Below are 16,092 nucleotides of genomic sequence, written 5' to 3' on the forward strand. Positions count from 1 at the left end.
GTGCAGAATCTCCCCTTTTCCTGGTGTATTATTTTGTGTTCGTGCAGAATCTCCCCTTTTCCTGGTGTGTTATTGTGTGTCCGTGCAGAAACTCCCTTCTTCCTTGTGTGTTATTGTGTTTCCATGCAGAATCTCCCTTCATGGTGTGTTATTGTGTTTCCATGCAGAACCTCCCTACTTCCTCGTGTGTTGTTGTGTGTCCTTGCAGAAACTCCCTTCTTCCTGGTGTGTTATTGTGTGCCCGTGCAGAATCTCCCCTTTTCCTTGTGTGTTATTGTGTGTCCGTGCAGAATCTCCCTTCTTCCCGGTGTGTTATTGTGTGTCCGTGCAGAATCTCCCCTTTTCCTGGTGTTTTGTTGTGTGTCCATGCAGAATCTCCCCTTTTCCTGGTGTGTTGTTGTGTTTCCGTACAGAATCTCCCTTCTTCCTGGTGTGTTATTGTGTGTCCGTGCAGAATCTCCCTTCTTCATTGTGTGTTATTGTGTTTCCATGCAGAATCTCCCTTCTTCCTGGTGTGTTATTGTGTGTCCTTGCAGAAACTCCCTTCTTCCTGGTGTGTTATTGTGTGTCCGTGCAGAATCTCCCTTCTTCCCGGTGTGTTATTGTATGTCCATGCAGAATCTCCCCTTTTCCTGGTGTTTTGTTGTGTGTCCATGCAGAATCTCCCCTTTTCCTGGTGTGTTGTTGTGTTTCCGTGCAGATACTCCCTTCTTCCCGGTGTGTTATTGTGTTTCCGTGCAGATACTCCCTTCTTCCTGGTGTGTTATTGTGTGTCCGTGCAGAATCGCCCTTCTTCCTGGTGTGTTATTGTGTGTCCGTGCAGAATCTCCCTTCTTCCCGGTGTGTTATTGTGTGTCCGGGCAGAATCTCCCCTTTTCCTGGTGTGTTATTGTGTGTCCGTGCAGAATCTCCCTTCTTCCTGGTGTGTTATTGTGTGTCCATGCAGAATCTCCCTTCTTCCCGGTGTGTTATTGTGTTTCCGTGCAGATACTCCCTTCTTCCTGGTGTGTTATTGTGTGTCCGTGCAGAATCGCCCTTCTTCCTGGTGTGTTATTGTGTGTCCGTGCAGAATCTCCCTTCTTCCCGGTGTGTTATTGTGTGTCCGGGCAGAATCTCCCCTTTTCCTGGTGTGTTATTGTGTGTCCGTGCAGAATCTCCCTTCTTCCTGGTGTGTTATTGTGTGTCCGTGCAGAATCTCCCCTTTTCCTGGTGTGTTATTGTGTGTCCGTGCAGAAACTCCCTTCTTCCTGGTGTGTTATTGTGTGTCCGTGCAGAAACTCCCTTCTTCCTGGTGTGTTATTGTGTGTCCGTGCAGAATCTCCCCTTTTCCTGGTGTGTTATTGTGTGTCCGTGCAGAATCTCCCCTTTTCCTGGTGTGTTATTGTGTGTCCGTGCAGAATCTCCCTTCTTCCTGGTGTGTTATTTTGTGTCCGTGCAGAAACTCCCTTCTTCCTGGTGTGTTATTGTGTGTCCGTGCAGAATCTCCCCTTTTCCTGGTGTGTTATTGTGTGTCCGTGCAGAATCTCCCCTTTTCCTGGTGTGTTATTGTGTGTCCGTGCAGAATCTCCCTTCTTCCTGGTGTGTTATTGTGTGTCCGTGCAGAAACTCCCTTCTTCCTGGTGTGTTATTGTGTGTCCGTGCAGAATCTCCCTTCTTCCTGGTGTGTTATTGTGTGTCCGTGCAGAAACTCCCTTCTTCCTGGTGTGTTATTGTGTGTCCGTGCAGAATCTCCCCTTTTCCTGGTGTATTATTTTGTGTTCGTGCAGAATCTCCCCTTTTCCTGGTGTGTTATTGTGTGTCCGTGCAGAATCTCCCTTCTTCCCGGTGTGTTATTGTGTGTCCGTGCAGAATCTCCCCTTTTCCTGGTGTGTTATTGTGTGTCCGTGCAGAATCTCCCTTCTTCCTGGTGTGTTATTGTGTGTCCGTGCAGAAACTCCCTTCTTCCTGGTGTGTTATTGTGTGTCCGTGCAGAATCTCCCCTTTTCCTGGTGTGTTATTGTGTGTCCGTGCAGAATCTCCCTTCTTCCTGGTGTGTTATTGTGTGTCCGTGCAGAAACTCCCTTCTTCCTGGTGTGTTATTGTGTGTCCGTGCAGAATCTCCCTTCTTCCTGGTGTGTTATTGTGTGTCCGTGCAGAAACTCCCTTCTTCCTGGTGTGTTATTGTGTGTCCGTGCAGAAACTCCCTTCATGGTGTGTTATTGTGTTTCCATGCAGAACCTCCCTACTTCCTCGTGTGTTGTTGTGTGTCCTTGCAGAAACTCCCTTCTTCCTGGTGTGTTATTGTGTGTCCGTGCAGAATCTCCCTTCTTCCCGGTGTGTTATTGTATGTCCATGCAGAATCTCCCCTTTTCCTGGTGTTTTGTTGTGTTTCAATGCAGAATCTCCCCTTTTCTTGGTGTGTTGTTGTGTTTCCGTACAGAATCTCCCTTCTTCCTGGTGTGTTATTGTGTGTCCGTGCAGAATCTCCCTTCTTCATTGTGTGTTATTGTGTTTCCATGCAGAATCTCCCTTCTTCCCGGTGTTATTGTGTTTCCGTGCAGATACTCCCTTCTTCCTGGTGTGTTATTGTGTGTCCGTGCAGAATCGCCCTTCTTCCTGGTGTGTTATTGTGTGTCCGTGCAGAATCTCCCTTCTTCCCGGTGTGTTATTGTGTGTCCGTGCAGAATCTCCCTTCTTCCTGGTGTGTTATTGTGTGTCCGTGCAGAATCTCCCCTTTTCCTGGTGTGTTATTGTGTGTCCGTGCAGAATCGCCCCTTTTCCTGGTGTGTTATTGTGTGTCCGTGCAGAATCTCCCCTTTTCCTTGTGTGTTATTGTGTGTCCGTGCAGAATCTCCCTTCTTCCTTGTGTGTTATTGTGTGTCCGTGCAGAATCTCCATTCTTGCCGGTGTGTTATTGTGTGTCCGTGCAGAATCTCCCCTTTTCCTTGTGTGTTATTGTGTGTCCGTGCAGAATCTCCCTTCTTCCTTGTGTGTTATTGTGTGTCCGTGCAGAATCTCCCTTCTTGCCGGTGTGTTATTGTGTGTCCGTGCAGAATCTCCCTTCTTGCCGGTGTGTTATTGTGTGTCCGGGCAGAATCTCCGCTTTTCCTGGTGTGTTATTGTGTGTCCGTGCAGAATCTCCCTTCTTCCTGGTGTGTTATTGTGTGTCTGTGCAGAATCTCTCCTTTTCCTGGTGTGTTATTGTGTGTCCGGGCAGAATCTCCCCTTTTCCTGGTGTGTTATTGTGTGTCCGTGCAGAATCTCCCTTCTTCCTGGTGTGTTATTGTGTGTCCGTGCAGAAACTCCCTTCTTCCTGGTGTGTTATTGTGTGTCCGTGCAGAATCTCCCCTTTTCCTGGTGTGTTATTGTGTGTCCGTGCAGAATCTCCCCTTTTCCTGGTGTGTTATTGTGTGTCCGTGCAGAATCTCCCTTCTTCCTGGTGTGTTATTGTGTGTCCGTGCAGAATCTCCCTTCTTACTGGTGTGTTATTGTGTTTCCATGCAGAAACTCCATTCTTCCTGGTGTGTTATTGTGTGTCCGTGCAGAATCTCCCCTTTTCCTGGTGTGTTATTGTGTGTCCGTGCAGAATCTCCCCTTTTCCTGGTGTGTTATTGTGTGTCCGTGCAGAATCTCCCTTCTTCCTGGTGTGTTATTGTGTGTCCGTGCAGAAACTCCCTTCTTCCTGGTGTGTTATTGTGTGTCCGTGCAGAATCTCCCTTCTTCCTGGTGTGTTATTGTGTGTCCGTGCAGAAACTCCCTTCTTCCTGGTGTGTTATTGTGTGTCCGTGCAGAATCTCCTCTTTTCCTGGTGTGTTATTGTGTGTCCGTGCAGAATCTCCCTTCTTCCTTGTGTGTTATTGTGTTTCCATGCAGAATCTCCCTTCATGGTGTGTTATTGTGTTTCCATGCAGAATCTCCCTTCTTCCTTGTGTGTTATTGTGTGTCCGTGCAGAATCTCCCTTCTTCCCGGTGTGTTATTGTGTGTCCGTGCAGAATCTCCCCATTTCCTGGTGTTTTGTTGTGTGTCCATGCAGAATCTCCCCTTTTCCTGGTGTGTTGTTGTGTTTCCATACAGAATCTCTCTTCTTCCTGGTGTGTTATTGTGTGTCCGTGCAGAATCTCCCTTCTTCATTGTGTGTTATTGTGTTTCCATGCAGAATCTCCCTTCTTCCCGGTGTGTTATTGTGTTTCCGTGCAGATACTCCCTTCTTCCTGGTGTGTTATTGTGTGTCCGTGCAGAATCGCCCTTCTTCCTGGTGTGTTATTGTGTGTCCGTGCAGAATCTCCCTTCTTCCCGGTGTGTTATTGTGTGTCCGTTCAGAATCTCCCTTCTTCCTGGTGTGTTATTGTGTGTCAGTGCAGAATCTCCCCTTTTCCTGGTGTGTTATTGTGTGTCTGTGCAGAATCTCCCCTTTTCCTGGTGTGTTATTGTGTGTCCGTGCAGAATCTCCCCTTTTCCTGGTGTGTTATTGTGTGTCCGTGCAGAATCTCCCCATTCCTTGTGTGTTATTGTGTGTCCGTGCAGAATCTCCCTTCTTCCCGGTGTGTTATTGTGTGTCCGTGCAGAATCTCCCCTTTTCCTGGTGTTATTGTGTGTCCGTGCAGAATCTCCCTTCTTCCTGGTGTGTTATTGTGTGTCCGTGCAGAATCTCCCTTCTTCCTGGTGTGTTGTGTGTCCTTGCAGAAACTCCCTTCTTCCTGGTGTATTATTGTGTGTCCGTGCAGAATCTCCCTTCTTCCTGGTGTGTTATTGTGTGTCAGTGCAGAATCTCCCCTTTTCCTGGTGTGTTATTGTGTGTCTGTGCAGAATCTCCCCTTTTCCTGGTGTGTTATTGTGTGTCCGTGCAGAATCTCCCCTTTTCCTGGTGTGTTATTGTGTGTCCGTGCAGAATCTCCCCTTTCCTGTGTGTTATTGTGTGTCCGTGCAGAATCTCCCTTCTTCCCGGTGTGTTATTGTGTGTCCGGGCAGAATCTCCCCTTTTCCTGGTGTGTTATTGTGTGTCCTTGCAGAATCTCCCCTTTTCCTGGTGTGTTATTGTGTGTCCGTATAGAATCTTCCCTTTTCCCGGTGTTTTATTGTGTGTCCGTGCAGAATCTCCCCTTTTCCCGGTGTGTTGTTGTATGTCTGTGTACAGAAGAGACAATGAGTATTCTAAGGCTTGCCTTAATCTAGCCCGATTACATGCTGGGGGTACATGCTGGGTGTAACCTGGCTAGTTTATGGCAAGTTTAAGGCATTTCTGCATTGACTAATGATGACCCATCGGATTAACACAGCAGGGGTCCCTGGCAGTCCCATTCAGTTTGAATGGGACTGCCAGGGACCCCCGCTGTTAATCTGATGGGCCATTAGTCAATGCAGAAATGCCTTAAACACGACCCAGCATGTACCCAGCATGTACCCAGCATGTACCTGGGTCTTTTTGGCGATTGCCACTGATTTGTGTTAGAATTACCGTCGGCACTACAGCAGGTTCATTTCACTGATTGCAGTTTATGAAATACCTAAATGAGACTTTTTTTAATTCTCCAGAAAACTGATCCGGAGAACGTCTCCAGATCTTCACGACAAGTTCCGGACGATCGTGGGCTCGCTGGAAGATTTTAAAGAGATAAACCAAGGGCCATGCGGTAATTGTTTCCTTAATTTAAGCAGCAATTCCAGCGACTTTATTTGTTTAACAGGGTTGGAAAGTAGGGGGTCCTCCAGAACTGAACTGAGTCTCTGCTCCTCCAGGGGAAACAAAATGGCTGTCCCACGACCAATCTGGCATGTCCCGCGAGCCAATAGGAAGCCGCAACCATTGCGGCTTCGTGTAGGACGGCCATTTAAAGCCCCTGGGGAAACTAAGAAGCAATGCCGGTAACTTCACTGATATGTATCTTGGGAACGGTAGGGGAATCCATTGACCTGAGAATAATACGGTTCAGTCCCGGTTACAATCCTGTTAGAAGAGATCTGTTCTTCCTGTATCCAAAGCTGTTTTTTTTTAAAATTTTTATCTAATACTTCGTTCAGGAGATATTTAAGTCCAGGAGGTTAAAGGTTTAGGTGGGGAGAGAAGGTGCTTGGTGTATACTGCGTGTGAGGGAGTTCCACAGGTAAGGGGCAGGGAGGGGAGAGAAGGTGCTTGGTGTATACTGCGTGTGAGGGAGTTCCGCAGGTAAGGGGCAGGGAGGGGAGAGAAGGTGCTTGGTGTATACTGCGTGTGAGGGAGTTCCGCAGGTAAGGGGCAGGGAGGGGAGAGAAGGTGCTTGGTGTATACTGCGTGTGAGGGAGTTCCGCAGGTAAGGGGCAGGGAGGGGAGAGAAGGTGCTTGGTGTATACTGCGTGTGAGGGAGTGCCACAGGTAAGGGGCAGGGAGGGGAGAGAAGGTGCTTGGTGTATACTGCGTGTGAGGGAGTTCCGCAGGTAAGGGGCAGGGAGGGGAGAGAAGGTGCTTGGTGTATACTGCGTGTGAGGGAGTTCCGCAGGTAAGGGGCAGGGAGGAGAGAAGGTGCTTGGTGTATACTGCGTGTGAGGGAGTTCCACAGGTAAGGGGCAGGGAGGGGAGAGAAGGTGCTTGGTGTATACTGCGTGTGAGGGAGTTCCGCAGGTAAGGGGCAGGGAGGGGAGAGAAGGTGCTTGGTGTATACTGCGTGTGAGGGAGTTCCGCAGGTAAGGGGCAGGGAGGGGAGAGAAGGTGCTTGGTGTATACTGCGTGTGAGGGAGTTCCGCAGGTAAGGGGCAGGGAGGGGAGAGAAGGTGCTTGGTGTATACTGCGTGTGAGGGAGTGCCACAGGTAAGGGGCAGGGAGGGGAGAGAAGGTGCTTGGTGTATACTGCGTGTGAGGGAGTTCCGCAGGTAAGGGGCAGGGAGGGGAGAGAAGGTGCTTGGTGTATACTGCGTGTGAGGGAGTTCCACAGGTAAGGGGCAGGGAGGGGAGAGAAGGTGCTTGGTGTATACTGCGTGTGAGGGAGTTCCACAGGTAAGGGGCAGGGAGGGGAGAGAAGGTGCTTGGTGTATACTGCGTGTGAGGGAGTTCCGCAGGTAAGGGGCAGGGAGGGGAGAGAAGGTGCTTGGTGTATACTGCGTGTGAGGGAGTTCTGCAGGTAAGGGGCAGGGAGGAGAGACGGTTTAATGTGACAGAGAGCAGTAGAGGTGGAAAAGAGACAGGTGCAAAGCGCAGGAGACGAGCAGGGGCATAACGAGAGATCAAAGCAGATATGCAGGGAGGAGCAGATGAGTGCAGAGCCTTGTAGGTGAGGAGGAGAACTTTGTGGGTGATCCGAAGTATGATGGGAAGCCAGGAGAGGGATTTAAGGAGGAGATGAGCAGAGGCTGTTTTGGGAGAAAGTGAAATTATTCTAGCAGCAGAATTTTGGATAGATTGCAAAGGGGAAAGTTGGGAGGCCGGGAGGCCTGTTAGCAGTATATTACAATAATCCAGACGGGAGAGGATAAGGGCATGCATTAGAGTTTTAATGATATATCGGGTTTTGCCTGACCACACCATATCCTGCCTACTGCTCTGATCACAAGGCCCAGCAGACTGGTGGAATGATGTTCTCTTGCTAAAGAAAGTCTCAGAGCAACAGGCGGGATCAGAATGGAAGAGAACGGAGGACTCCCTTACTGTAATCTGACATGAAGAGGTGTATCAGTGCAACATGACGGCTCTCTCCGTGACCATACCAATCTTACCATACCAGAGATCCTCGGTAGCCAATGAGGGGATGCAACTTCACATGGCAACAATCCAGTCATTCATTGGCTCACCTGCTTGACATTGCAAGCGGCCATTTCTCATCCCCGAAAGTACTATGAAATAAGTGGCTATTATGTGTGGCCCCAGACCTGCCCACCCTTTCACCGCCAGCGGCTGGACGTTGAAGGGACAAAGTGCTTTAGAAACGAAAGGCACAAAATAAACAAAAACAGGAACGCTACTAATAGAAATTGTTAAATATTTTTAACGCTATTATTAAGTTGTGTAGGCAGCAGCTGGGGCTATACATACAGCAGTTAAGGGGCTGATAGAACAACATATTGGCCTTTAAAGTAACAGTTGTGCCTAGGGGATGGGGGCTCCCCTGGGGGATGGGGTTAATTGTTAATTGTTTTGTTTAAGGGAATGCTGCTTTAAAATGAATGTCAGCCTCGGCTCTCCTTGTGATCTTGGGCAAGTCACTTTATACCTCTGTCCCTCAAAGACCAACATTTGATTGAGGGAAGAGACCTTTAAGGGTCTATTTACTATTACTGTACTAGTCTAAGTCTTCTGGTTCTACTGGGAACAAAATATGTTAAATAAAATAAATCCCAGTGAAAGCAGTTAGTCATTTTTTGCTAAATTTGTTGCAATTTCTTTGCACCGGTGTTTCTGCCTGTACAATATAGCATTATTATTATTATTATTATCATTATGAAAATTAGTCTACACTTGCATAATATGCTTCAATTTTGGAATTGTATCTTATTCTTGGCTATATTCTCAAGTCTCCCGGCTGCAGGGCCACTAACGGGGTGGAGATCCGGGTGTGTTGTCCTGGGCATGTGGTGGTGGTTGAGACCCAGACACAACTGAACAAATGTTGCTCCCGGCCATCACTAACACCCCTTCCCTGCTCAACAAGAGACCAGAGCAATACACCCTTATCTCCAACTCAACAAGAGACCTGTACAGTACACCCCTAACTCCAGCTCAACAAGCGACCTGGACAAAACACCCCTATTTCAAACAACAAGCGACCTGGACAATACACCCCTATCTCCAACTCAACAAGAGACCTGGGAAATACACACCCCTATCTCCAGCTCAACAAGATACTGGGACTCAACAAGCGACCTGGACAATACACCCCTATCACAAACAACAAGCGACCTGGACAATACACCCCTATCTCAAACTCAACAAGAGACCAGATCCATACACCCTTATATCCAATTCAACAAAAGTCCTGGGAAATACACACCCCTATCTGCAGCTCAACAAGATACCGGGACAATACACCCCTATCTCCAACTCAACAAGAGACTTGTACAGTAAACCACTATCTCCAGCTCAACAAGCGACCTGGACAATACACCCCTCTCTCAAACAACAAGCGACCTGGACAATACACCCCTCTCTCAAACAACAAGCGACCTGGACAATACACCCTTATCTCCAACTCAACAAGCGACCTAGACAATACACCCCTCTCTCAAACAATAAGCGTCCTAGACAATACACCCCTCTCTCAAACAACAAGCGACCTGGACAATACACCCCTCTCTCAAACAACAAGCGACCTGGACAATACACCCTTATCTCCAACTCAACAAGCGACCTAGACAATACACCCCTCTCTCAAACAACAAGCGACCTGGACAATACACCCCTCTCTCAAACAACAAGCGACCAGATCAATACATCCCTATCTCCAGCTCAATAAGAGACCCTGTGCCCAGGTGTAGTAGCTAAAGTCCTCTGCTCTTGTTTCACCTGCCCACCTGCAAATCTGGGGTAAATGCTGTGTTCAATCAGAAAAGTCTGGTAATAACCCCTTTCATGTGACGCTGTCTCTGTCTGCAGGTGGCTTCTCCCAGACGTATGCTGCTTTATGCGATTACAATGGACTTGTCCTGCGCGAGGAGATTCAGTGGGTAAGCCGAGGTCACACATAACCCCCCATGTCATTGCATGGGGCAGTTGGGCCTGCATGTTATTTACAGTATAAGGTTTCCTCACAATACTGTACAATGGGACGGGCTGTTTTCACCTCTCCACTCTCCCCCCCCCCCCTTCCCATGGATTTGAAAATGGCGTATTTTAATCTTATAAAATTAGCCCAACGCCTAAATTAATACGGCTAATCCTTTCTCACTTAGTGACATTAGGGGAGCTCACAGAATCTTATCTAAGAAAGTTAACAGGACAGGTTTTTTCTGTTGAGACCCCCTTTTTAGTCTACATGTAAAGCAGCTCTGTGCTACCTGGTAGAGTGGTGCAACCAAGAATAAAAACTAGATTTATTTGTAAATAAATTTGGATTATCTGCTTTACAGAGAATCACATTGAGTTTACCTTCAAGATACTGTAGATCATTTTGGTCATACAAGGAATTAGTTGCCTCATTAAGGGGTAAAGTTTCAGGTCTCAAAGTCTCCATGTTACAAAACTAGTCAATACAAATACACCATAATGGTTTTGTGCATCAAAAGTAATAGAAACCTTCATAAAATGTGCGTTGCCTGTACGCAGGCTTCCTACATGACGTATAATTTGCTGTTTCAAACAGAATGACGTGTATTTTCTTTTTAACTTATAACTAGTATTGGTGTAATATTACTAATACCATACTGAGAAAATGACACACTGTTTCCCTATATATTGATAAGAAAAAGCAACGCAGGGCACTGCGGATTTTCCCATCTGTTTAATAAGCCAAGAAACTACGACGTTTCCACCTACATAGGTCTTTCTCCAGTACTACGTGCCACTTGGGGAAGACCTATGTAGGTTGAAACGTCGCACAGTTTCTTGGCTTATTAAACAGATTAGAAAACCCGCAGTGGCCTGCGTTGCTTTGTGTTACTCAGCACACTGGATTACCCGCAGGCCAGCCCAGGACAGAGCAGCACCGGTAATTGTATCGTGCAGCCGGCAACTCCATTTTCATTGGCCCTATATGATGAAACATCGCACTGTGTCACATACATGTGTGGTTGCTCTAACACTGTGATAGATGCAATCCAAACGGGCGATTTAGTTTTTTTACTATTTTTATTGTAAATGTAGGATTGAAGCAGGGGGTCTCCGGAGCTGAACCCTGTTAATTTCAACTCCGGGTACCCCTGCTCCCCGAGACACTTACCTCCGTAGCGGGTACCGGTAGCCACTCAGGCTCTGCAGCTGGTGCTCACGTATTGGCCGCTTTTCAAAGCTCCTGCGTCCTGCCGGCCAATAGGAAGCCGTGATGTCACCTGGTGCGCCTTCCTATTGGCCCACGTGACGTGGGCAGCTTTTAAAAGAGTGATTCCGGCGCCCCCTTCGGAGGTAAGTGCCTCGGGGAGCAGTGGGTTCCCGGAGCTGAATAGAAGTGTGTTCTGGTCCGAGTTCTCCTGCTTCAATCTAATGTTTACATTTTTTTTTTAATTATCAAAAAAAAAAAAGAAATCGCCCGCTTTGATTGGTCCTTTAACAGACTTTATAGGGTTTATACCAAATGCAACTTGGCTGACATTTCTGAAGCACTTTCTCCTTTCTTTTGGGGGTACAAAGAAACATTATTTTTTTAATACATACATAACATCTATAAGCCTAGCGCCATCCATTTCTGGGCGCCAATTTTTTTAAATATATATAATTATTTTTTTTATTATTTTTTTACACTAATGGCGCTGATTGCGAAATTTTCAGGATGATACATAGGCGCACACAAGGGCAATTAAATATTCGATTTCCCCGGGCCAATTTTATGCCAAAAAAAGATACATGCCGACACTTAATACTTAGGCCACGATATGTATGTAATATGTGTATAATATGCGTGTGTAATGTGTGCTTTACGTCTCTTGTTGACACTCCCCAAGTCAACTCCATTTGTAATCTGTTTAAGGATGTGGACAATATATATCACAGCCAGGACTGCAGAGAATTCCGCTTGTTAGATTTCAGCCATTTACACACCAGGTGAGTTATTATTTTATTGCTGGCACTGAGATTTCTTCCTTTCATTTGCCAGTAAATCCCTATGATACAGTTATCCAATGCGGTGTCCAATTAACGTGACTATTTTTATTAGGGGGTTAATATTTTCATTGTCTGTCAGGGGCGGCCATCTCCAGTCCTCAAGGGCCACCTACAGGTCATGTTTTAAGGATATCCCTGCTTCAGCACTGGGGGCTCAATCAGTGGCAAAGACTGAGCCCCCTGTGCTGAAGCAGGGATATCCTTAAAACATGACCTGTTGCTGGCCCTTGAGGACGGGAGTTGCCCACCTTTGGTCTATATGGCGTGTTCATTGGAATGAAAGATCCCAATAATACCTTTTCAAGCCCTTGGCTGCCGGCCCTGCCATACAGTAGGTTGACCAGAGTCTTTCTTATAAGGGGAGAGAGAGGTCTATATTAAGGTTTGTAGCGAGAGAGAGAGACCGATTCCAAATGCACAAAGCTCTGTTGGGTCACTTAGGGGCTTATTCTTGAAGCTGTGACTTTATCCTTGTTAAACGGCGCGATTTGGCAAGGCGATAAGTAGCGGAATAAAAATGAGGATTTTCCCCTTATTCTGTGACACAAATTTGCATCTATTACATCGCGTCTATGAAAATGTCACATTCTGTGACGCTGAAGCAGCTTATCCGTGCAAGTCTAACTTGGTGTACATTTGAAGCGGAATTCCTGTAACACCGCAAGATCACACAGCCACAGTACTGTGTATTGAGCAGCCATTTTGGTACAACTGTCTCCCTTTGCAAACGGTGACACGCTATGTGACCAAGAGAGCTGAGACTCGGACCAGGACTCAGAGGGCCGGCCGTTCACAATAACAGATATGAGAGAGTGGCGAAAGGAAGTTCCACCGACCAAGAGAACTCTGGGTAATCCACCACATTCAGTCATTACTTACTCACTAGCAGTCTGGGATAGTTCGTCTAAAATGAATAAACGAGATCAGGATTTCCCTTGCGGTTCTCACCCGGGATCCTTCCTATATGCGTCAAACTGTTATAACAAACCGCAGGGACCTTAACAGCAATAAAATGTCGAAAACCTTCCCAGGAATGACACAATAAGCGGTAGAAATGGGACATTTGTTTTCGCGGATCTGGATGCTCCTCGGATTCGCCGGTTCCTTCGGTCCGCGGATTCCCGCAGATCCGTCTCATAAAGGGCGATTCGTCTTTTTTTCCAACCCTGACAATCCACATGCCAGATTAATAATCTGTGGTCTGATTGTTAAAAATCCGCACTCACATTAAATACGCCGAGGTGTGGGGAGGAGGGGATTTTGTCCTTCTCCATCTCCGCGGATTAATCAGTGTGTGGATTTTTAACGATCCGGCCACGGATTGTGGAGTCCACGAATCGGATTCTTAAAAATCCGGATGAATTGTATCCAGTGGCGGTTTGGGATTCATTACCCTTAATGACATGGTTACCTATATACAGACCCTCCAATAACATAAGAATAGGTACCACTGTAGTTTCTCTACTTGTTCGCGATGGAGGTATTTCCAAACAGTTTCAATGGAAGTCCCCAAAACTTTTAATAGGTACAGCTGGTTTTACAGGACACAAAAAAAGGTACAGTAGCGCGTACATGCTAAAAAAGGTGCCGTTGAGGAGGGTGTGTATAGACTGAAAAATGACTTGGTGTAACCTGCGCCCTACCCACCCCTTCCCTGTCCTCCCTCCCATTTTTAATTATACCCAGCCCATCACCTACTAATAACTTAAATAAACTATACGTTTAAACAGGAAGCACCATGAAAGAGCTAAAGTCAATCAAACAATACATCAGACTGAAATAAACAATTAGGCTCCTGAGAAGGTCTCATTGAGGCTCCAAAACAGCTGCACAGGACCTGAAATCAGCGACACTCCTGAAAACGTGTAGCATATGTAGAAGGAATTGCTGTCCTAAGATCCCCTGCGTCGACTTTAAGCAACACCATCATTGCACCACGTTACACGCCTGTGAGGATCAGACGCAGGGTCAGCCCCTGTCAAGCTCCGGTCACCTGATTGTCTCCTGCCTGCTGTGCACCTGATTGGACAGTCCTGCTATTTAGGCGCAGCCTCTTCCACCAGGACGTTGGCTGAGCATAATCCTTTTTTCGTTTGCTAGTCACAAGCACCGTGCCTTGCCTCACCTTGCCTCATCTTGCCTTGTTTACATTGGACTATGCTGCTGTCTCCAACCCTCGACCCCGTCTTACCCATAACATTATGTTCTCTCCTATCCTTGACCCGGCTAAAGTGACCCCTACGATCCGTATCTCTCCAAGCCTCGACTTCGGCTTGTCTCCTACGATCCTACATTTTCCTACCATGACCCAGCAAATCCACTACTACGAACCTGCACACTGGATGCGACCTCGCGTCTCTAAGTCGGTGTTTTCTAATCCCCACCTCGGCCTCGCAGTCCTGTCCGGTTTGTGGCGAGCATCCGTTACAACGCCCCAACCCAGTCCACAACCAATCCACTTGTGAAGTGGGCTACGAACTGAGGTGGTTGTCTCCATTTGACCAGACCTTGTCCATCTCTTGCACCAGCAGCCAAAAGGCCTAAAATAAAAACCATTTATGATATCCAATTTTGTAGCCATGGACTATTATTATCTGAGAATGGACATCTATACCATTACACTTGCATGTACATATATACGTAAATGTCGCCAGTATAGTTACTAGGTAGACAAGAAAAGGTCTACAGGTACAATATCTACAAATATATTTAAAATATTAGTCAAACAAAACATCTCATCCCACATAAAGATAAATGTGAAACAAGCTCACACTAACGTAACTTAAAATTAGAATACTATTGGAGACTTCCGGTGACGTCACAGCCGATGGTCTGCTAGTGGAGGAGCTCCCGGCGCCCTCACCAATATAAATAATAGAACAAGCTTATTCCCCACCCCAAACCCCCCGAAAATCGATCCCACCCCGAGAACTCACACTGGAGAGATGGCAGGGAAGCCGCAGAGGAAGAGTCAATGCCCCGTCACCAAGTTCTTCGCTCCGGCGCAACGCCTAGCTGAGATCAGCTCCGAGGAGCAAGATGGCGCCGGAGAAGAACCGGAGCACGAGGTGCGCAGCGGCCGACAGAGCCCGACTGACTCAGATCCCCCCGTCCTAAATAAAGACTTTTTTGATGCCCTAATTATTAAAATGAGGAGGGGAGTTCAGGAGGACACGGAAAAGGCCCTCCAAACCATCCGGGCAGATGTAGAAGCACTGACGAAGCGGACGGAAGACCTGGAGGTTAAGATGGAGGTAGCCTCAAATGAACAGGCTGAGACCCGCGAAGAAGTACTGAGATGTGGAGAGGCGATTCAGCATATACAGGACAAGTTAGAGGACATGGAGAACAGGGAGCGAAGGCAAAACATCCGCCTCAAAAACATCCCAGAAACTATCTCTCACGAAGAACTCCAACCATTCCTCCGCAGACTCTTTCTGCAGCTCGTCCCTGATCTATCAGATCATGACCTACACACGGACCGTGCCCACAGAGCCCTGGCCCCGAAATCATCGGACCCAAACCGACACAGAGATGTGGTGCTGAGAATGCACGCATACTCTGCTAAAGACCGCATCATGGCGGCGGCCAGAGAAATGAGGACTGTGACCATGGACGGGGCACAAAAAAATCCAACTCTACAACGACCTTTCCCAGATAACAATGAATAAAAGAAACGCGCTGCGCCCACTTACCTCCTACCTCAGAGACCAGGGGGTAAAGTATCGCTGGGGGTTCCCCTTCAAATTAGTGGTGCTCCGTAATGGCCGCCACCACACAGTGACAACCCCTGAAGGCGCTAAAAACTTCCTGAAAGCGCTAGGGATCCCTCTCCCACCACAGAAGAGCAGCCGCCCCAATACCGAGGAGATGTCAGAGACGCCCCCACAAGAAGCCCCCCGAACATCGGAGAGACTGGCGAGCCAGCGGCAATGGTGAATCCGGATGATCCAGACAACTACGAGGCCCAAGAAAAACACAAGAGGCCCCCACAGTCATCCCACGCGGACCCAGAGGCCCTGAAGATAACAGCAAACACCCAACGCAAGAACCCTCAGTGCACAAAGCACCCCTCTGGCCCCGAGAGGCCCCCCAACTCCTACCCCACGAACTATCTCCCCCTCCCCGCCCCCCCCCCCAGTCCCCCCCCCCTCCAGTCCCCCCCCCCTCCACTCCTCACCACTCTCCCCCTCCTCTCTTCCCTCCCCCCTCCCCCACCCTGCCACTATCTACCCAAAGCCTTCTCCTACCCCCCTTCCCCCCCCTAGCCTCCCCCTCCCCGTCCCCCCACAAGTAAAACGTCCACTCACCTTCTCTGTCTCTCCCCGAGACCGAGGGGAATCGAGGCCCCACCCGTGGTGTCTCGGACAGCAACGGGAGGAAACGGCATCCGCGC

The 16,092-nt window shown here is 47.9% G+C and overlaps 1 protein-coding gene across 1 annotated transcript in view; it reads left to right on the top strand.

Moving 5' to 3' along the window:
* LOC142470254 (capping protein, Arp2/3 and myosin-I linker protein 3-like) overlaps nucleotides 1-16,092 on the top strand; it is a 135,613-nt gene that overhangs the window by 61,544 nt on the left and 57,977 nt on the right. The window contains exons 6-8 of the mRNA XM_075577200.1: nucleotides 5,513-5,610; nucleotides 9,537-9,607; nucleotides 11,563-11,636. Coding sequence (XP_075433315.1) covers nucleotides 5,513-5,610; nucleotides 9,537-9,607; nucleotides 11,563-11,636 — 243 coding nt within the window. The remainder of the gene's footprint in view (nucleotides 1-5,512; nucleotides 5,611-9,536; nucleotides 9,608-11,562; nucleotides 11,637-16,092) is intronic.

Source organism: Ascaphus truei, chromosome 19 (assembly GCF_040206685.1).
Source record: "Ascaphus truei isolate aAscTru1 chromosome 19, aAscTru1.hap1, whole genome shotgun sequence".
In the NCBI taxonomy this organism is placed as follows: Eukaryota; Metazoa; Chordata; class Amphibia; order Anura; family Ascaphidae; genus Ascaphus; species Ascaphus truei.